The sequence below is a fragment of the Tinamus guttatus genome, unplaced genomic scaffold (genome assembly GCF_059628265.1).
Source record: "Tinamus guttatus ecotype Peru unplaced genomic scaffold, ASM5962826v1 Tinamus_guttatus_pri_ptg000399l, whole genome shotgun sequence".
Lineage (NCBI taxonomy): Eukaryota > Metazoa > Chordata > Aves > Tinamiformes > Tinamidae > Tinamus > Tinamus guttatus.
In genome coordinates this window covers 1,312,328-1,336,085 of record NW_028288933.1, presented here as the reverse complement: position 1 = coordinate 1,336,085, position 23,758 = coordinate 1,312,328, and the positions used below count along the sequence as shown (strand labels likewise).

The 23,758-nt window shown below is 35.2% G+C and overlaps 1 protein-coding gene across 1 annotated transcript in view; it reads left to right on the top strand.

Moving 5' to 3' along the window:
- The window catches only part of PPFIA2 (PPFI scaffold protein A2), a 285,048-nt gene that overhangs the window by 181,354 nt on the left and 79,936 nt on the right, over positions 1 to 23,758 (top strand). The window contains exon 6 of the mRNA XM_088531206.1: positions 3,730 to 3,804. Within this exon, the coding sequence (XP_088387332.1) occupies positions 3,730 to 3,804 (75 nt within the window). The remainder of the gene's footprint in view (positions 1 to 3,729; positions 3,805 to 23,758) is intronic.

Below are 23,758 nucleotides of genomic sequence, written 5' to 3'. Positions count from 1 at the left end.
CCTGGACAGTAAACTAGAGCAGTTTTCTCCTTCAAATAAAAGCACCACTCTCTTTCACTGGTAGAATCAGTGTCTTCCCCCAAAGTCACCGACAACGCAACGTGGTTGAACAGGAGGTATTAGTTATGACACTTCCAATGGCACCATGGTGAATGTGAACCTGAATTAGTTGTTCACTGCTCAAATAAAGGGGAAAAATGAATATTCTGTGGCAAGGAAGAGCTGCTCTCGGTTCCTTTCACAAACACGAAATCCAGAGGATAAAAGGGCCATTAGACTGCAACTTTGGCTAGCTGTGAAAAAAAGGCAATGCATTGTGTACATACAAAGGAAGAATTGGAAGGGAAGGGAAAAATTCTGAGACTCACTCTTTTTTGTACTGATAGTGCTCCATGTTGTTACTGACAATTGGCCAAGAATGAAACCTTGGATTGAACTATAGTATCTTGATATTCGGAATAATGATGTTAATTCCCTGCCCATCTAGCGTCATGTAAGAAACATGTCCCTCATAAATTTTCCTTGAAACAATTGCTTGTTATTCCTTAGGCCAGACTTTAAAATGTCCATATTAAACCTACACAGAATCAGTTCTACAGTGCCGCAAGGTATAAAGTTTAAGAATAAATTTGTGGATCCAGTTCTCAGGGAAGCTGTGACTTCCTCACTAATGTTGTCCTGTTGATCTGCACATTCTGGCACTATACAAAGGGATGAAAGCATTAGACTTTCTAAAATGTGTTTTTAAATCATGCATTCTCATTTATGATTACTTTGCATATGTGGTGATCTCAGGAAACTTTATGAAAATTTAAATAAAATTATGAACTCATTCATGTATTGAATGAGTTCAGTTATTTGTTATTTGAGGCTTCTATCTTGTGTTTTTTTTTCCTCAATCAATTTGTCTCTCAGCACTGCTTAAAGCCTTAGGGACTGAAGCCAAAAATATAATGGCCATTTTTCTATGTATTTTTTAAAAGTAAATTGAGATTTCTATTAAATAATTGGTGTTGCCAGGTGAAATCAGATTTCTGGAGGCACTTTCTCACTGGCAGGACACAGACTTTAAGAACTGGTAGAGAGCTAGTGAATGGCAGAAATGGTAGTTGGAAGAGAAACAAGATACAGAACAGTAGTTTTAGGATCTACAGAGGAATCAGGGAAGGCAAAGAGCATGGGAGGAGTAGAAAGAGAGTAAAGATGTGAGAGCTCTGTAATGGATTACACTGCCTAGGACATTTCCTCTGCTTGAAGAGTGAAGAAGTTCATCAAACAACCCTTGGAACCTGAGAGAACTGGAAAAATGATCCTACCCTTCAAAACAGGAAAGGCAATTAAAGTAAAAAATACCTTCTCAGCTATTACATTTTTTTTTACCTATAGAGAGAATAGTTGAGTCATTATATATTTTATATGAAATATTTTTATGAAAAATCTAATCTAGTGAGGATTATGAAGAAATCAGAATTAGAAATCAGAACTTTTCAAATTACTTGTAAGCAATTTGAATGTGTTAGAATTGCCTACTAAAAACTTAAATAAATGATGATGATTAAAACTTCTGCACTGTTGTAAAGATGAAGCATTATTAGTACTGGATTTTTATCACTTAGCTGATTTTGAAAAGTGAAGCTTATGATTATAGGCTTTCACAGAAATAGAGGATTTATGTGGCACGTTTTGGATTCCCTCATGTATTATAATTGAACTCTGTTGTTCTGGTGTAGGGAAACAATTTAGACAGTCATCAAAATATGTAGTGACTTTCACTCTTACAGTTGTTAGAGAAGAGCAGTCACTGTCAAACTTCAGGATGGCTTAAACTATTCATTTGCATCAGGTGAGAAGTAGGCACAGGCGGTAACTGCAGCTCAGCTATTAGTTACATACTGGTACCCTATAGGAAGTGTCCGTTGCACATGCATCTATAGCACATTAGCAGTTCATGTTTTTAATCTTGTAGTGCTGAGGGGATAAAAGGAAATTAATAAATCAAAAGTTGAACTAAAAATAAGATTTTTTTAATCTTGGGGAAATCTTAATGTTACTACTTCTGTCTTGAGACTCTTCAACTCATTTTTGTTTTGCTCCTTTGAGCGACTCTCACTCATGACTTCTGCTCTCTTGAGGTTAGCAACCTTGTTTAGGATATACTAAAGATACCTGAGAGCATTTAAATAATTTATTGAAGATTTAAAATACATTTTAAATTTTTCATCCCTTTTAGTAAGCCTTAGGTATGTAAATGTGGCCTAAAACTCAAAGTACTGCATAAGCAATAATTAATTTAAAACAAAAACTAGATATGCATTTGTTAGTAGTATTTGTTTCCTGCAAATGTATTTGCTGTTTAAATTTATTTCACTTCAAAATGATAAAATAGAATAAAATCTGTGTACATTTTATGCTATGCACTGTTAATAAATTATTTTCATCTACTAAAGTGTAACCCATTTTTGGGATGTAAGGAGTATATGTCACAAGGTATTTGCAAAATTTCACTTCTTCTGTTTTAATGGAACATAAAGCATATAAGAAAAGGTAATATCGTTTATTAGACCAAGAGATATCACTGGAAAATGCATAAAGGCTCTAGGGCACGCACATATTTTCAGGTGTCTTCCCTATTTGTCAAGGGCCTGAAAACAGTTCTACATACTTGAAGAATATACAATGTTTCTTTATACATGAAAGCTTGATTTTTGATTTTTTTTGTTTTCCAGCTATGTGTGTTGACCTAATAAAATAAATTAACAAACATTGCTCTAAAGGCTTAAACACCCTTACATCATCAACTGGGAGACAACTACCAGTATGGTTGCTGTGGGAAGAGGCATATATCCTCTGAGTGTCAGTTGGTTAGCCGGTGGTAGGTCATTTTATTTGAGGTGCCCAATGAAGCTGTGTAGGGCAAGGGAAGAGTTGCCATAGGATCTGTGTAGAGTCAGAAGAAAGAGATACAGCCCTCCACACAGCACTGAAGGTCACTTTAGGTCTGATTTGCTGCTGGATTATATTGGGAGCCTGGTGACTGTGCTGTTAATTTAGGTTATCTGAAGTTACATGCTCAAACTCTGTCCTGGGGTGCCCAATAAGAGTAAATATGTCTTCGGAGGTACTTAACCTTAGTTCTTTTGAAGAGTGCCTCACAGACTTCCTTAGAGCAGAATAAGTCATCTATGAAACTGGCACAAACACGGCACTCAAGTTAAGAGAATATAACTTGTTTATGTCTTTTGGCAAAAAAAAAAAAAAAAAAAAAAAAACTACATGATGTTATGAAGAATCTTTAATACATGTGGTTGCAGGCAATGATGACGATGATTTTTTCAATGAGTTTTGTAGCAGAGTAGTTATCTTCCATGAAGTGGGCTTAACATACTTGCAGATATTTTTTCCATACCCTTTGTAAACGTTGTGAATGACGTTTTGCTTTTATTGCAGAATGTGGTTTTAGGATACTTGCACTTGCTGTGTATCACTTAGGATTATAGGCAAACTGCCAAAGAACAGCATGGCATTTATAGTTTGACACCTATTTTTCTGGGTTAATTCTTCTTAGAGTTAGGTTTAAGCCTTTACTAGCCTGTATGTCTCAATGAATGGACACACCTTGCATGCCTACAAATGGACCAGCAGCTTGTACTGTAGTGCCTATGGCGGATATATAAATTTTAAAGACTAATAGAAATTACGTTACTGCACATATTTTGATTTTTCTTCTAGGTAAGGGAACGACTGAGGGTTTCTTTAGAAAGAGTCTCTGCACTGGAAGAAGAACTAGCTGCTGCTAACCAGGAGGTAACATAAAACACTTTCTCCCCCTTTGAGATGCAATTTCTCTAACATTGTCCCATGTGTTCCCCATCACTTTTCTTTAAATCGTCACCAAAAAAACCCTGTAAATTATATTCTGAGTAAGCTGCTGAACAAGGCTTGTTTAAGGTGGTTGTCAGAGTAGTATAACTTTCTGGTTCCTGATTTATTCCATTCTACAGGGCATACAAACCAAAACCCAAGAACTAGTGACAGTTCCCCCATTTCTATATTGGACATGAAAAAGCAATGAAACAACAAATGTGTTACACACTGTAAGAAATCAGAGAACTTGAGATTTCATATAACTGTAAAATGAGATAAAATATGGTATATATATATATGTTGACAATGACATTTTAAAACTTAGTGTAGGAGAAAGATTATGTCTGACTTTGAAATTCAGGTTTGTCTCTTCCCGTTTAACTGCAGTGTGTCATGATAAACTGTGGTAGCAGATAACTCTTTTGAACTTAGAAGAGAAATTTCTTTTCCTACAAGGGAGTTTGCAATCTCTTCTCATTGTCTCATGTGTTTGAATGGAGGCACAATGACACACCATTGTATTATAGCCTAAGTATGCACATATGTGGAAGGGAATTTTATACCCTAGAGAAGGCGAGTCTTAGTTCTGGTAATATATCTGATGATGGAGCTTGCTCACTTTACCACTCTCATCATGCTGTGAAACTTTACCATTTGGAGAATGCTCTCTGATGTGTGCTTCTTACACTTCTTAAAAGAAAAAGTTAGAAAAGCATGAGAACTACATGAAAGCTATTTTGGGTTATGTACGTTTACTGGTGTCATTTTATCCAGCCTTAAGGCATAAACTGAAAATCACAGGCAACCTTAAAGTACTACCAAGTAGTCCTGGTAAAATGGAAACAACTATAATTGAACAGTATGTATGATAACGTAAAACAGATACTTGTCGTGTATTTTTCTCTGATATTAAAGAAGAAATACTAAAGCAACTAAAAGCAACTTCTTAAAAATAGAATCTGCAAGTATGATACTAGTACCTCTTTTTTTCTAAACTATGGATTAGGTGTGAATCATCCCTTCCTTCTGTGAAGCAACTGCATCTTATCACCCCAAAAATAATAAAAAATCCTATTTAGTACTCTGTTTCATAATATGTGGGCTTAAATGCTGTAGTTACATTAAATCAAATAATCTGTTATTTGCACTAATACTTGTTAAATGAAAAAGCAGTAGTGTTGGATAGTCAGGCTAACCGAGGTGCTTTCCATTCACCTGGTCTTTCCCGTGCATCGTCTAATAAATCCCAATATTCTGTTGCCAATATTCTTCACTGGAGATGGGACCAGGTCAGTAGAGCATTGTCTTGTTATTTGAAAGAAAAATAGTTATATCCATTAGTCCTTAGCACTAGTTAAGATAAATAGAATTATACTACAATACTGTACATCAGATTTCTGATGTGATTTGATTTTCTTAAAAACATATGCAGTGCTTCTTTGCTGTCTGCCTCTTTACTTTTCTGTTATTAAGCATAAATTGAATTAATAGGTATAGACTAGATAACCAGGTGCAAATTGTGAGATCTTTCTCAATGTAGTCAGTTATGTACTTAATCATATTTCTGCAAGAGAATTCTAGATACACAAGGGCTTTCTACTGACAGTGTTGCTCAACTTTGCTCCAAACCTGTTTGGATAATTAGGATCTCTATTGGGTGAAATATGGGAACATTTCTATTAATGCCTTATTAATACCTTTGCTAGTAAACAGAGATATCTCTTATGGTTGAGGAGGAAATGAATATAAAAGAAGAACTGATAATTCCATCTAAGAAACTCTCTACATCCTTTTTTTCTGCACCAAGATCCTTCTAAGAAGGAAATATCAGTAACTTTGTATTGATGGTGATAAGCACAAACATGCATAATTAAATGAGTTTTAAATAGGATTTTCTTAGCCTATCTTGTCCCAAATCCTTAGAAAAATATGAAAAAAGTGTTTACATGATACTAAAAGCATTTATGACATTTATTGAACAAAACATGACATGATCATTAACACAATGTGAACAATGGTATCTGAGTTTTCTGTGAGGATCTTTTAAAGCTAAAAACTGGAAATCCAATTCAGTAATAATAAGAAAGAGTTTGGTAAGAAGAGAAACAGAAGAGAATTAGTGGATTATATTCGAACAATAAATGCATTTGAACAAGAGTTCAGACAATGTTCACACAATTAGTCAGTTAAGACAGACAAAATGAATTGGACAGCTGCAACATTTAAATCTGGTTTTACTCTAGATTCCCCAGTCAATGGTCACTGGGAGGTTTTACAGACTGATTGTACTACATATGAAGAGAAATGGGTACCAAAAAGGCTACTGAATACAGGCTTTGGAGTTATTTCTGTATTCCCGTCACTCTGTGCCTGTTCGCCCATGAGAATTCATATTTTCTTTCACATCCATTTTCTTACACTGATTCTAACAGTATGCCACATATTCGCAATTATATCTAAACATAAAATGATGACAGTAAATTGGTCCCCTGATTAAGCAAGTACATGATGAGGCCTATAACAAATACCAGAGTCAGGGATGAAAGCTCAGTAGAGATGTGATGGTTAAGGTAGCACATTTCTCTGAATTTTACTGTCATACTGAAGGTAAAGTCTTGGTTTTAAGATGTTTAAGACCAGAATGAAGAAATGATACTAATTCAGTACATCTGCTTCTTATTAAAACACATTTACAAACAATAGACATTACACTTGATGTTACAGAGCATGGAATTCTGTTCAAAAGTAGGCACTTAAATGCGGGTGTCTACATGTGAGCCAGATGTCAAAAAATCTGTTGTAGTCTGTGGAGTTCTAGTTAATCCAGTCTGCAATATAACCTGGCAGTTAATCTGCCAGGGCTGCCAGATATGATGCAAATTTTACATCTGTCTGGAGCAAGAGGTTGGGAAGGAATATCCCGGTCAGGAACACGACACTGGGTGCTCCTGTGTTAGGCAAGTCGCTCACAACAGATATAGACACCAAATGCACAGAGGGCTAAATTTAGGTGTCCTAATCAGACAGAAGACGCAATCATCCAGTTCTAGCGATACCAGGCCGTCGGCTTCTAGTCATGGGGGGAGATGCAAAGTGGGCTTTCTATAATTAAATCATATCTATAATTAAAGAGATGATTGACATTAATTTAAGTGTACGCTGTATCATGGGAAAATGTTTTTGACTTTGTATTTTATATTGTTGCAATTAATGGCAGTAGAAGGCACCTTAAAACATCTGGATGTTTGGAAGAAGCCAGAGTTAGCAGTTAGATGCAGTACCTCTATGGAATTCCCTAAAATAAAGGTCCTGTGAGTAAAATAATGAGTTCAGAGAGCCCCTTAAAAATGAAGTCCTAGTGACAGGTTAGAAGACTTCTTTCTTAACTGGCTATAAACAATGCTAAGAAACTGGGTAGAGTTACACACCAGCTTTCTTTAATATTAGAAAAATGATATTATTTTTGCTGTAAGGAGTGGTTAAGAAACTCCAGTAGTTTTGAAAGGGCAAAAATATGTAGAATATAGCATGGTGATACCGTAGCACATGGCGGAATTTTAAATCCATTGCTGTTGCAATGTACTATCCTAAATGACAAGTGTTATGATTTCCATCAACAGATCTCACTGTTCCCCAGAACTTGCTCCCAAAAACAAATCCCCAAATGTGATCTTTAGAGCTTTTTCCCAATGTTTGCACTTCAAATAAAGCATTATGCATAGTTAATACTATATTGAGTCTAAGCCATTTTTCAGAGTATTCTGTTTTGTACACAAATTTCCTCCCATCCTCCTTAATCATATTATCCAGCCCTTGCAAAAATCTTCCTGTGTTATTAAGATTCATATGATAAGTGGCATTCCAAGACCCTCTTTTTATTTCTGGTTACATACTGACTCTTCCATGTTTCCTCATTAGTGGAAACTGTGGCATGGAAAGCAATCATATAATTACATTTATTATTGCAAAGATATACTTTAGGAACTCTGAAAATACTGGACTGTGTGGAATATGAAATTAGAGAAATTACTGGTTTTAGTTTATATATCACTCTACTGCTGCACTCTTCAGCAATTATTGAAAATGCCAATGCTGTTTGCAAATGCTAAAAAACACAATATTATCTATGTCAATTAAGGCATAGATTATATTTTAAACACTCAAGCAAACTTTGAAAACCTAATTGTTGTAATTTCCACCTGCCTCTACAGATTTTAGACAGATTTTAGTTTTGAGGATAAATATAACTTGTGGCGCTATGAGAGAGGTTGTGGGAAATTTGGCAGAAATTTTTCTGCTTCGTATAATTGCTTGTATTCTTTTCTTTGGACAGTGGGTTTCTTCCTAACTGATGGCGAGTTAGTTATTCATTAGAGTATCCCATACCTAGTTTTTGTATAGAATCCATAAAATCATCCATGAATGATGTACATCATTTAGAGAAAAGATGATTTAGTGTTTATGGTGCTTTATTTCCAATACCAGAAACTTCAGAAGAAGTAGCCACTTGATCACCAGAGAACTTGCATGTACCATGCTGATTGCTTTACTTGTAGAAAGGTCAAGCCAAGAAACCAGTAAATAACAGAGATACATTTAGCAGTTGAAAAGAATTTTGATTCTGGCCATGAAGGTTGTCATAGACGTTATTGCAGTATCATTACTGCTTCTGAAGTGCTCCATAAAATTCAATTTGTTGTAAACTTAATTCAAAATGAAACTTTATTCACCTATGAAGTGCTCATTTTACCCAGAGCTGCTGCATGTGAAAGTACGCTTTCAAGCTAGCTGCTATAATTTCAGCTCAGCTATTACTTTATAAGCTATTATTTGCAGTCATTTCTTGATGGCTTTCCTTTTTGTACTTAAATACAGCCCAAAAGTGTTGGGGCGGGGGGGGGGGGGGGGGGAATGTTACTGAAGTGTTACTGAAGTAACAGTTTTCTGAGAAAAATAGCACTTGCTTTTCTTGAACATATAGTAGACACAGAATTCCATCAATCTCAAATTCAAAACTTGACTTCAAATCTTTGGATGAAACCAGATGAAATTCAGTGGCTTTTCTGAAGAAAGACAGATTAGATGCTTTTATCCATCTCTAGTGACTTTAAGTGTATAATAATATACTGTTGGTGAAAAATCTGAAATAGTCTTAATCTATAGTACCATCATTTTACCTTATTTTCTCAGAACAGCATGAATGAAAGTTATTGCTTTGTGGACTTTCTTCCACATAATGAAATTATTCATTATTTCTTGAAGCTTTATACAGGTCTTTTTGTGGATGCTTCTTATACCTTTTGTCCCAAAATATTGATCTTTGTCTCTACACATTTGAATTGGGATTTGTGGCATGGAAGCTGAAAACTGAAAATTACTACATCAGCATTACATCTTTCACTGTCTAATTTTTAACACAGTCAGAGAGAAATGAATGCAAGAAATAATCAGTTGAGTTGTTCTAACTATTCATTTTATTAATTAATTCTAAGCTGAATTCTCAGAGGAAAAACACTTCAAGTACACTAAGTGCATTGAGGATAGTAGGACTAATCTTGGCTTTGCCATTGAAAGCATTTCTTATTAAGGCCTAGTGAGAAAAGGTTTGAAATTTCTCAGAAATTCCTATTTTGAGGAGAATGAGAGAGCTTGAACTGTTTGCCTTTCTCAAAGAGTCTTTTAAGAAACAGCATTAATTTTCATTGTCATGTTCCCGTTTGTTCCAGAATAACATCACTAGTTAATTTGCAAAGACACCATTTCTCAATATTATTTTCATAAATTACTACCATATAGAAAATGTAACCAAACAATTCTGAGTACAAAAATAAGAGATGCATTTTATACAGGGATTGCAGCTATTGGTTCAGAGCATATTTTGGTATAGTAATACAATAATCTTGATTTTTAAAAATGCTTGAAGATTTAATTTCCCCTTTGTTAACTTTCCTTCATCATTTAGACCCATTTGTATGTTGACCTCAGAGTACTGTTGAAAATCCAGTAATATACATTTAGCAGATTTTTCACTACCTCTGCTTTCTTTGCTGAAATGATTCGGAAAGCAATATTGTGTAGTTGCACAGATGCCTTATAGTATTTTCAACTGAGATCTGGAAATGCTATGTTCTGTTACCCCTCTGCTTAGTGTGTGGCCACCGCAACAAATTTTAAGATAGTGATAGCATGGTCAATGCATTGCCTTTTCTTCTAATTTGAATGCTTCTTATGCAGTCTTTAGAAGAAAACATTTTGCAGGAAATGTGATTAACAGAAAGAAAGCATGATCTGTTCTCCTATGTTTGTGAAGAGCTTCTTGAAGGGCTGAAGGGAGAGGCTTTTTATTTTTTCAGATACCCAGTGTGATTAATAACCTTCTAATAAAATATTTAGTGTCAGGGCTTTTTAACCCATATATATTTATATATAGTTGTATACTCTGTGTTTTTCAATATGATGTTATACAGGCAATTACTACATGTATCTTTTTTTGTTTTCCAAATATTCAAAGATCCCAAATATGAATCAATTAAGATGCTCTAGGATGTTGCAGCTATTCAGGAAGAAGTCAGTGCAATCGAAATGATGGATTAAGACATCTCCATTGCAATACTCATTTTCTTAAAACCTTGGGTCACGTTTAATATTTCTGTCCCATTGTATTTACATGTAACATTTTGTAATGGATTTTGTTGTACAAAGTTGGTTTTTTTTTGACTAATCTGAATTATAGTGTCTTAGTTCCATCTTTGGAGACTTTAGTTTCATTGCTATTATTCACAGAACAACAGGAGATCTATTACTCCTCTCAATTTTCTACTATTGTACACTCCTAGGAATCAATAACCACACATACATTACACTTAAAGCGCTATAAGCAAACCTTTTCTTCAAGTGGAGCCATTAATTGCACTTTCTTAACAAAAGAAATTCAAAGTTTTGTAAGGTAATGCTTAAAGAAACATGACAAAGAACAAAAACTATCGAAAAAAAGCCTAATTCTTCTTTACTGTTCCTACAAACATACTGTTTAGGTGTGAAACAGCTTTTTAAATACATGTTAAAGCAGGTTACTGTGGAAACCTAGATGCTTGAAATCTATTTTTTAAATCTCTTCAAACCCACTTCATTTTTAGTCTGACAAACATTCACCTTAATGAAACTTTGGTCCTTCATGATAAGGAACATTGATAATTTAATGCTTTGTTTTGTCTCTGAATAAATGATGCCTGGAGATTAAAAATTCCCAGTTTCCTCCCGGTTTTAGAAACTAGTAATTTAATCAAAATGACCATAAGCCTAATACAGTGTGTTCTTTTTTCCTGTGTGTGGGCTTTAAAAACAAATTATCGAATGGTCGGCTTCAATGTGAAAGCAAATTAGGTACCACCACTCTAAGGCAAAAATGTGTTATTTTCCTCCATTTTTTTGGTGAGGGGAGAGGGGTGGAGAGGGGTGTGGAAACAAGTGAGTATACCAAATTTATTATTGCATAGCAACTAATAGCAACTCATTTGGACTTTCTTGCAAGAATCTGCAATTTTCTGCCATGTTGATCTGACTACATATTCTATCTGCTAGTTCTACAGAGTTTCTTATGCACCTTCTCTGGAAGGAGAGGCATTTTAGTATCACTGAAATAAAATTTTCTGTTATGTCAAGCTTTTCAGTCTTACACATGAATTCTTCCACTTTCTGTCTTCCATTGCACATGTTTTTTCTCTAAAACTTACAATGTTTTCTTACCAGTGCATTAGAAAAGTTTGAATAACATTTCTTGTAATTAGGAAATCTGTTACTGTTCAATTTCTATATTCACATTTTTATAATACCTGCTGACTTTTGCCTTTGGGATGAAATTGTCTTAATGTTTGCGTAGCAAAAGACGTCCTAGTCTGAATTCCAATTTAAAGAACTGCAGGATCATAAATATTTATTGCTATATTTGGGAGTAATGTATTCCATCTTCACCTTTATATTAGAGGGCTTTTTTTTCTGGATATTTTTACTAAGATAATTATTGCATTACTACAGTGTTGCAGGGCTCCAGTAAAGGACCAGGTCTCCATTCTCTTGTACAGACAAATAAAAACTTCCTGCTCCACAACATTAATTGTGTAAATTTTTAGTGTGCATTGCTCACACATGTGTGGAACAGAAAATCTAACTGTAAAACAAAGCAAAGTAACCTGGACAATACGTGTGACTCACCACTTAAACCTCTTCTGGGGTCAAAATAGCTCAGTGAATATCACTCAAAGAAGTTATCTCAACTGGTGCCTTCTGGTTGTACCTGCCCCTACAAAAACTTAGTTTTTGTTGAATGTGGCTATTAGGTTAGTGCTCCCACAAAAGGAAAAGTAGGGTGACAAGTAGGAAGACCCAATGGAATTCAAGGACACGATGATCCAAATCCTAAACAATGTTAGAAAATCATAGCTGAATTGTGGAAGTGTTGCTTTTTGGCAGCCAATGACCAAGGCAGTGGTGACCCAGGTGTGCAGCCTGCTGCTACACAGCAGTACACAGCCTGAGTCCTAGCACACTCATCACCACACTGAAATTCCATGCTGGGGCAAATCCTGCATCCTTACCCCAAATCTTGGCCTGCTTTTTTATGCATGGAAAGCAAAGGCTGAGGCAAGGAGGGAATAGCATCACTCCCTGGTAGGTCCTCAGCCTGCATGGCAGTAGGACTTAGTGTTCACGCTCTCTGCATGCCACTTCTGCAAAAACTCAGAGCACATGGAAAAATTCAGTTTTCTGGATCTCAAAATATTGGATTAAAGGAGTTACTTCTGGAATCTGTACGGTTCTTTTTCTTGATCAGGTAGCAGGGGCTATGGGGCATGCCTGACCTTTCTGCGCCACAGCAAATAAATATATATCAGTATACACAGGTGTGTGAGGCTGAAGAACATGTCTTAATGATTAAGGGATCTTCTGATATCTTCCTTGCTTTGTTCTGGGGAACTACACAGTAGGAAAGCTCATCACTGGCTACCACATGTTCTGTGGACTTCTTTCATTCTCCATGCAAAGTAGAGAAAAGGGAGAAAGAGGAGGACATAGGATGACAGCCAGAGAAATGCAAGTCTCAAGGAGAATACAGGAGAGGCAGGAGCAACATGGATGGCTAAGGGTGTTTCACAGTAGCTTGCCTACACACATGGAAACTGCAGGACAATAAAACTTGAAGGCTGTTGACTTCATGACTTGCTTACGGATTCATAATCAGCATGAGGTTAGACACTAGTTCAATTTCAAATTGCATTTAACATCATCCATTTGGCAACTTGATTAAGGAGCTTACTAATCAATGCAATTGGTCTTATAGAGGCCCTGGCTTCACAAGATTATTTTAGCAAATGCTTGACTAAATTATTTATTAAAGTAGAAATATCATATATTTAAAGTTGTGCTTAGCTGATTTGGGCATAGAGCTCACTATTACGTATGTAAAGAAAATCCGTGAACATTATTAATGTCTGCTTTTGCACAAAGTGCCTTTTTATGAGATACCAGAAAGAATGTGTCATTTTTGTTTGCTCTGTTATTTAAGGATTCATGAATCTGTGCCATTCTGTCACACTTTGGATGTATAAATTCAGGTTTAAGAATGTATTTGATTATCTTCTCGTCCATATCAGCTTCTGGGTCATTTGCCATTTGTCAAATAAGATATTCATGATATTCAAGATAATTTCACTGTAAGAAACAATCTTGTTGATTCTTTTTCCTTAGTGATGTTTTTGTGGGCTCATCTTAATGACTAAACATAAAATAACTACAAGATATCTTGTAGTTATTTTATGTTTTTATCTGCTGAAACAATAGACTGCTTTATTATTTATTGTGCTTCTTTGGCATGACTACATAATTCTATGTATGCAAACATTATATTATCTATTAAGAATATGTACATATCCTAACTCTCAAATGAGATGTTAAATAGTGTAACAAGATCACAGTATTAGGTTTTATGCCCATTACTCTGAATAGTTATTTTTTATCATATAAATAGGCCTTATATGCATTTGAAGAAAAATTGTAGTGTAATACTTCAATAAATAAATAAAATCAACTTTCAGGTTCAGGTAGGTTTCATATTTGTTAATCAATATTCTTATCAATATATGAACCAAAAATGTATCAATCATGTGTGTTTTCACATTAGATCCACCCCAACCCAGCAGTACCCTAGCAGGTCTAAGAATTGGTTAAAGTAGATGGTGTTTGATCAGGTGCAGAAATAATGTGATTCAAGAGTAATTTGCCTCTCAAGGGTCATTATTGATCCTCCACTTTCAATAGGTGAGGCAAGAGTCTACAAGAGTGACAAAAGGATTTTGCGTTTGTTACTAATAGGCAGTACTGCAGAAATGACTTGCATCTTGCTACTGCTCTGTTAAGGCTAAAACAAAACAGCTTAGTGTTAAAATAATTGTGAAAGAAATAGGACCAGAGAGTTGGCAAATGCAAAGGACAGATATATCGTGGTAAATACTTTGCTGAATATATAGTCATATTGGTAATTTATTTAAGTCAACAATTAAAAAAATCTTTACTGCGAACAGGTTTTCATTGTATGCCTTTGACAGAAATAAATACAAAAATAATTTTACTCAGGGTCAAGAAATGTAAAAACATGTTTAGGATTTGAAGGAGCAAAATTAGATACAATTCCGTCAGATCTCAAATCAAACATTATTAGAAAATATCAGCATTTAGTAATCTTCATTAACAGGCATATAAGTGAATAGAATTATTCAAAAGGATTCTTAGAAGGCTTATATTCTTGGTTCGGTACTTGAAATGGTTCAGCTCGTTTGACGTTTCACTTGGAAAGTTTAGTTTAGGCAATTTTAAATGTGTTGGTTCCATAGTTACAAAAAAAAGGAAAACGCATCCTTTGCATTAGAAAATAGGTGTCGGTGTCATGCTGCATTCATTTTTGCAGCCATCTTATAATAAAAACATTATTTTAGAAATTCTACTTATGAACAATGTTCTTGATCATTTAAAAGTATGAAAATGAAATCAACAAGAACCTTATTCTTGATTTTCATTGAAACAAAAGTAGAAAAATATGATCCTAGTAAGAATGCCATTTGAAAATATTAACATTTTGACTAATATTAAGTAAGGGGCACTTGGTTTAATATTTGGAATAAACAGACTTTAATTTCCTCCACTTTCCTTCAATTTCAGCAGACTGTGAATTAAAATATTTAAATTTGGATTTCTTCCCTTTGTGCATGTAGATCAGGGCTTTGATATTCTTTAATTGTAGCTTTCCCATAAGGTTCATTTCCTTTCTGGATTTTTACTCATATCCTAGCTGCTCTATTTTCATGTTTTATTTTATCAATAACACAGATTCTAGTACAGATACAGTATATTGAAAAATCTAATAAAACTGTTACTACATGTGCAGATTAGTCAATTTTCTTAGAAAATGTAGACAGCTAAGATAAATCTAAATACTCCTAAAGTCTGTGGATTACAATATACAGAGAAGGAATCTAAAATTTCTCTTCGGAAAGAATGCTTTTACTCAGAGGAAAATGTATTTATATAATCAGAGAGCAAAAAAAAATGGATTTTTTGGCACAAATAGTTAAATATTTCATTTTAACCAGAGGAGAAATGTTTACCTTAAGTGTTAGTAGTTGTCAATTAAATGCCTGTATACTAAGAGCAGCTGCATACAGCCCTAGACGTACATTGCTTTAATTCTGCTTATTCAATGCCCTGGGTATTAAAAACATGTGTATATGTTTATAAATGTATATAAACACATTTTATGCATATAAACATACATATAATATCCATATACATGGATTATATATATATATAATGCCTATATATACAAAAAATATATATGTTTGTATATTTCTCTAACTAATATATTGTGGAAAACAATGAAGATTCTGCCAAATCCATCCTCAGCTGTGGATGGCCAGCTGGAAATCCTCCTTTCTACTACCAAGTTTCTTGGCTACATTATAAATATCATATACCTATGAAAGAAGATTTTTTTATTTTGGTGAACAAAATAAATTATTCAATGGGTGTCAAATTTGCACTATATTGTGACTATACAACTGGTATTTGTTATATTTTTCCATTGTGCTTTTCCGTACTAGACAGCTCCTTCTCTCTGTCATATTTCCCTGTACAATCTTCTGCAAAAGATTAAAACCAGCACATTTTTGTTTACTCAGATAAGGGTTTCTGAAGCAAATGAACCTAAAAAAAAGGTAAGTTCTGGGAAAAAAATACCAACAGTTTTTTTTTTTAATAATAGTAGCAGCACAATTGCTACAAAGGATTTCTATTCCATTTACAAAATGTTGCCAATATTTCATAGAAATAAATGGTGCATGCTCTGATCTCCATGCAATAACACAAAACTGTTATTTATCCAATAACACTTCATTTGCTTCAGCATTCATAACAAATGGAAGGAGAGTAACAAAGTTTTTTACTCCATTACCTATCTAAAATCCAAGTGTATTATTACATTGTATAAAGCTGAGTGCTGGCCCTGGCATTTGGCATTCAGGTGAACTCAAGGCTCGTTGGCAAAGTGATGGGGCGGATGGCAGGAGGATCTATGTCCAATGCCCTGGGCTGCCTGGGACCAGAAGAGCCTCCTCACGAGTGGAAGCCAGCAATGTATTAATGCTGATAAAACACAGATGGGTTTTACCTTTCAGTAATTTTTACGCTAGAAAGTTGAAATGTGTCATTCATGTTCAGCTTAGAAGAAAACACCAGCAACGAAAGATCAACAAATAGGGTTAATATTTTCATACTGGCCAGTGAAACTTTGGTGCTGAGCATCTCCAGATGCAGGTTAGATGCAGGTTCAGAGCCATCTCCATTTTTTGCTGCATGTTGTCATTCATCTACTTGCATTTCAGTGATGTAGAAGAAGTGCCAGCCACCACACAAGCTTGATTTCAAAGAGCAATACCTATACATTTTAAAGGGCTGTTGAGTTTGAGTAAGTATGAGTTTCCAGGAAGCTCACTAGTTTAATAGCAGAAAAGTACACTGGAATCAAGGCAAATATGAAATAATCCTGCCTGGATTTGTTAGCCAGACATGATCACTAATTTTAAAAGTGAGTTTTCAAAGCACTACAAAATTCTAACTTCGAATTTTTATATTTTTTTAAGCAGTTGAATAGGAAAGGAAACAAAGTGCTATATAAAAAAAAATCTAAATTTTTTTTCCCCCAAAGTGAGCCTGAAGGGCATTGTTCCTGTCAAAGGTTTCATTCCCCACTTCAAAGAATTTTTTCAGTCTGAAAACGTGTTTGCTTTTTTTCCTTTGTTCTCTCAAAGTGCTGCTGATGTTGCTTACAATGCTGTACAATCCATAGTTATTTTAATTCCTACTTGTTTTGAAAATAAAGCTTTCTGATGATACTTGCACTTTTAGATGTAACTCAGGATGCAGAGCTTAGAAATTGCATTGCAGAATAGAAAAACTAAGATACCTAAGATACTTGCCTTGATACTTGTGTTTATCTCCTTGGAAAAAACAATATTAAGCAAGTTATGAGGGAAGGAAAGGCGAGCAGAGGCACATTGTTATAATGTTTCTCTCTCAGTGATTTACAAAGCAGATATGTTAGATTATAGGCTTATATTTTAGACTGGCCATTCCAAAGCATCTCATCAGCCTGGCACAACAAAATGCTTAGAGGCTTGAACAATTTTGCTTCTTGAAGAACCATATTTAAGAAGGAGAGGGACTACTCTGGTTGAAGAGAAAGCCCCCTTGTCTCTGTTCTGGTGACTGCAGCAGAAGACATCTTCTCAAATGTAGGGATAACCTAGAATCCATTAAAACTGTATGGCCAAGGGTCACGAACAAGCAGATACTAAACTTAGTTGTTGTTTTAGCTGCTTTCTATGATTAGAAAAAAAATAGTTCGGCAAAAACAGTATAAAATTTCTGCCGTGCTTCAGATTCCACAGTAGTGCTCCACATGTGCACTCAGTACGTGTTTGGTACCTCACCTGTGATCCCACTGCTGTCCTCTCAGGCCTGTGGTGACACCGGCCTGTCTACTGTTAACTGTCAAAGCCTGTAGCTCGGCACTTAGCACTTGGTACTGGAGATTTCCTCTGGGACACAGCGAGCGATAACAGTATGGTTGATTTAGAAGTGGTTTCTTTAGTGTGACAGACGCTTCGCTTTGCCAAAAGGTGTACAGTGGCAGTGGTTTTGAAATAACAGAGACCTAACAGAGACTTGGTGGTTACTCAGGCCTCGAGGCAGACCTGCTTTGGCCCTGGTCCCACACCGTTTCCTCTGGGCTCTGCCTGAGTCTTTCTATAGCACAGCGCCCTGGCACCAGCTCACCCAGTGTCCAGCTGGCAATTGCACCTTTCTGTAGCTCTTCTTCAAATTAGTTTGTTTTAATTTCCAGTCCCTTGGCTTTGGCTAGCAGAGTGGTAGTCAGTGCTAGATGGCTTCTTCTCTGGCTGTAAAAGCTACAGTTGGGTTTCAGAAAATACTCTGTAGCTATGCCATGTTTCTGCCTTTCCAGTCTGATTTCTTTCTGATTTCAGAGCAAGTCATCCATCATAAACAAATACATGTGCAACTCTCATATTAATGAACACAGCTTTTTGTTTCCCAGTTCCTTATACATGTTTTAGGGATGGTTGAAATTAGGTGGAATATGCTTAAATTCTAGAAATGGCTAATCTCCTTACCAGAAAAAAAATAGACTTCTGAAATATGTAGGGCAAAATTTAATTGCTCATTCCAAAAGAAACAAAACAGTCAAACAAACAAACGAGAACAACTTACCCCTGTGCTATAAAAAGGGGATTTCCGTTCAATTCTTTTGTATTAGTTTGGCAACTGTTAAGCCATCTCTTTATAAGGGCTACATATAGATTTTTTTTTGTCTTTTATTAAGCAGTCTGTTCAAACTTATCAGTGACTTATTCAGGGATGTGAATATGTGGAAAAAAAAAAAAACACATATCCAGGTAAATGTGTGATGCATCATGCTGGAATTGCTATAATTTGCAAGCACTAGTCTACAGGTGGTTACATATCAATGGGACAGCATAGAGCCTAAGCAGAAAAGCAGTAGATGGAAAAACTCTCAGATGCTGCTGTGACAATTTGTTTTGCCTTTGGTTTACGTATGACACAAACTTACTGAAGTGGAGCAATTTCCTAAAGAATTTTAAGCCCTCACTTTGCAACAGATTTTCTCTGTACTTTTGAAATAGTCACTTAGCCTCAGTCTTCAAAGGAATTTAAACTCCATGTATTACCTTGCAGTTATTTGAGAATCTGGACCTCCTGGGTTTAAGTTTCTCATTGTTAGAATTAAGAGAGTTGTAAAGGCAAGTGAATTAGTGACTGTAAGGACTTTGGTGTCATGGCAAATACTGCTATAGAAATACTTCTGTAGGTGACAGATATGTCCAGGTTTACGGCCAAATATAATCTCTCAGGGTAGAGAGATCAAATAATCTCTCAGGAACTATTCCCCTCAGCTATAAATCAAAACGTGCTACAGTATTTTAGAAGTGAATTTTATGAATTATAATTCAGCAGGGAGCTCATTTCTGTGCCTTAGCTACCCCAGTTCCCAGTCCTGCATCTTACCTGAAGCCTGTGCTGAAGTACAAACTGCTGGGCACTTACTCATGATTCTCCTGATTTGCTGATAAACTCAGGCTGAGAGGATAGATGCATAAATGCCTTAAACTGCTGCAACTACATCTGCAACAGCTCAACTAAACTGCTAAAACTATCTGGTGGGATTCTAACTGAGTATTGAAATTTCTTCTGGGTAGGATTATAAAATGATTCCTTTTTACTCAAGGGGAAATACAACTAAAAGATTTTGATGTATATCTGAAGTATTTATTTAAGTCCTGTTCTTAAAATTTATGGCATGCGTGCAGGTGAGCCTCACTGCATGATCTGCCTGCTTTCTGCCCCGAGGAGCACATAAAGTCTGACATATTATCTTAGATTTATTTTAAATGTTCTTTCTCCCCTTGAAAAAACATCTATTTCTGATGCTTATTTTTAATTCAGATTCATAAAAGGTTTCATTTGTTTTTCATGCAAAACCTTTGCAGGTGTGCATTCCATGCTATATTGTTTCTGCACCAAAGAATGAAGGAAATGTACTGTATCATTAATAAAGTATCCTGATAACACAAGATGCTGGTTACTTTTATAATGTCTTTAAAAAGGTACACATAAAAATACCCCAAATAGGGCATTTCAGGCATTGTATCCAAAAAAAAAAAAAACAACAAAAAAAAAAAAACAGGATTTGAATCTCTGTCAAAGTAGAAGGAAACCACCTCAGTTTTCCAACTCCTTTGTTCTCTGTACCACGCTTAATTATTGCCATATAAAATGATAGGCATGGATTAAAGCTTCACATAAGCTATCCTCATCAGAATTAAATACAAAATCAGAAGATAAAGCTGGAGTCTGAATTATATTTTCAGTAATTAGAAATCAAATCTTTAACACTGTTTAAATCTTGTGCTAGAATAACATGGGAGGATATCCAAGTAGCCAGTTTCTCTGCTCTCTGAAACACCTACATAAAGAGGAGCAGAATGCAAAAGTGACACAATATATTCACAAGAAACTTGGTTTAGGACAGTATCTATGTAAAAAGAAACACCTTCCTATGAAGAAGAGATTTAAAAAGGAAAAGAAAAGCTTTACAGATCTCTCAGCTCTAGCAAAGCACAAAATGGGAAATCAGTGAGTTTATTTGGCTAGCACGGCTTCTGTTTAAATGTCAAAAGATCAAAGAAACAAGTTCAGTGGTTTAAGGCAGGGGAACTTTATAAAAAATTGGTTAAGGATTTTTCAAGGGATTAAAAAAATGTCTTCTTCTAATACCTTCTATTCTTGAAGTGCTCTAGGTCCTTACTGTTTTTAGGAAACTCTAATTTTATATATGTGTGTGTTTAGGGCCCTTGTTAACAACTAAACATTGTACTCAAATAGTTTTAAAACTTTTGTAAGTTAATGTTTAATAAAAAAAATAAAACAGAAAAATGAAATAATTAAGCCAAAAAAAATCCCTACTATTTTAAAATTTTAGATAAAAAACCCTATAAATAGAAATGCTGTACACTTTTACATTATTTTGATTGTATCTCTGTACATTGTAAGCATACATTCAAGGGAAAAAAAAATCAAATCAAGATGACTACAGTAACTGCATTGTTGGCAAATAGTTTTATATACAATTTAAAAGGCAAAAAAACATTAAGGAAAAGTCAATAGAGAAAGTAATTATTCAACTAGTTAGAATAGCATTCTCTTTTGCCTAAAGAGAGGCCATATACTTTGAAATCATATAACTGATTCTCTTAATTACTTTCCTATGTACTTTTATAGGCCCTGCAACAAGGAAAGCATGCATAGGATAGCTGGAACAGTTTTCCACACCTTATCTGAGAAGTGGGTAGGACGGATTAACATGTAGTCCCATGTAACAGACTTGCTTTGACTTGCTTTTTATTTTGTAATGCAAGTCATTTCTGGAATTTCATCAGTCCTTTGATGGAATTTGTTTCGCCTACATTTAGTCATCACTGTGGGGCTGTCTAGTTTAAGATAATTGTGTAAGTAAGTTTTCTCCTCATCCTGGGGGAAAGATGTCACTCATCCCAGAGATTTCGGAAAAGGTGACAGACTTGCTAGAGATGTTTCTCTTTACAAAGTTTATAGAAGGAATTAGATAACCACTTTAACAGAGGCATTCAATTTTCAGGCTTTTCAGTTATCTTGCTTTGTACCAGCAGGATAAATTGAAGCTTTTCAGCTCAGTTATTGTTGTTCTGCCTTAAATCAATGGATAGTATAATATGCCGAAGGCTAAATCTTTTTCGTACTAAGTAGAGTTTGTTCTTTTCTGGGTTCAGATGTGGAGTACGCCTTGTTTACAAAACAGGAGTACCAGGAACAAGATCTCAGGAGCCAACATTTCAAGCAAAGAAAAACTGTTTAGGGTAGGAAAAGTACTTGGATCACTATCCCTGTACTCTACAGTCTGATATGCATTATGCATTAATAACCTGGTGCTTATAGAACAACTCTTCCCTGAGGTTGTCAGAACACCTGCAGGAAAAAAACACAGACAAGAGGGTTATTTTGTCTGGTCCCTTGCTGGTCAATCCTGTCTGATTCTCCCAAAGTCGTATCAGCTAACACCACCAGAAATGTACTCGGACTTGCTACCTCTGAGCCTTGAGCTTTTGACTGCAGAATAATTCTTCTTTTCTAAAATTGTCATTCCTCTCTTCTCACATTATCCATGTTACCTGTGGAGCAAAAATTATTGTGATTCATAAAAGAAAAAGGGAGGCATTTAACTCTTCCAAAGCAACCTGGACGAATTTCGACTTAATAGTCAATTCAAACAGAAAAATATTTTCTAATCTCTTTATACCTCATATCTAATGCATATCTAACAAGTTTCTTGGTGCTTTGCAGCTTATGTGCTTCTTTCTTACTGAATTTTAAATAATTTAATCAAGCAAATAAGAAAGTAACTCGGTTTTGTACTTACATGTGTGGTTGCAAATTTCTAGTCATCTTTTTCTTAGCACATTCTCAAAAAAAAAAAAAAAAAACAGGGCAAAGAGCAACCCAAATGTCACGTATTTCTTCAAACAAAACTACAAAGAGTTCAAGAATGCTGGTTCATTGAGTGAAAGGCTGGCACTGGTCCAGTTAGGCTTCATATGAAACCTAATAAAACTTTGACCATAAATGTTCAAGGTATGTTTACAGGAGTGACTAGACTGAAGTTTTGTAAATGTAGGAATTAAGACTTCTGAGTGACTGCACAGACCAATGAGTGCATTTAAAAAATGGATCTATAGTAGATAACCCTTAATAAAAAAAGTGTAGAAACCTGTGAGTGTGCTGATGCAGTCAGAATTTCCTGGGATACTGGTTTGTTTTCTGTTTCATTCCTGTGATAGGGAAATATATTCTGCATTCATAGTAAAGCTAGTAGCCAGTGCTTAAACTTATAATGTGGTAGTGAAGGGCCATTTCAGCAGCAGACATCATTCAGGATTTTATATGTTTAGAAGTGTTTTCTGATCTCTCACCTCTGAAATACTTCTAAATTAATTACTTCTTTAGTGCTTTTTCCTTCATCGTTTTGTGCCCGGTGAGGGATTTGACAGTGTAAGTCCACGGTATTTTCGTATATGGTCTGTGCACTCTATTTTATTTTTGTTTTTTTCCAAAGAAGCCAATGCAGATGTTCCCTTTTGTGTGTGTGTGTGTGTGTGTGTGTGTGTGAGCGGATTTTTCCTTTCCTTTATGGTTGTCCTTCACAGAGTTTTTAGTACTGCAGTGTGAATCTTTTATTTGTTTCATTTGTATGTATCAATATCCTGCTTTTGGCTGTTACTCAGATTAACTGTTTTTCACACAGTGAGTTGTTGCTCCCCAATTCTGTATATTATTTTATTTTGAGACTGCTGTTTTCCTGTTGTGCCACCTTTTACACAAACATGACTGATGTGTATGATTCTGTAACACACCATGTACTGCTTCACAGCAGCTCTAGTTTTTGTAGTGATACCTTGTTCTGTGGCGTGTTTTAAAAATTTAAATCAATATTCCTGTAAGGCCTAAATTCAGATTTTTTTGAAGTGTACAGGCTTGTGATTTAGATTTAGACAGTAGCGAGAATGAAGAGCAGTTTAAATTTTGAATCTAAATTCTTGAACCTTAAATAAGTATGTATATATATATGGTTCAGTGGCATTTATAGATAATGGACACAAGCCTGTTAAGATTTTAGAGAGAATTTATGCTGTTGATGTTGGGATATTTAACAAAAATA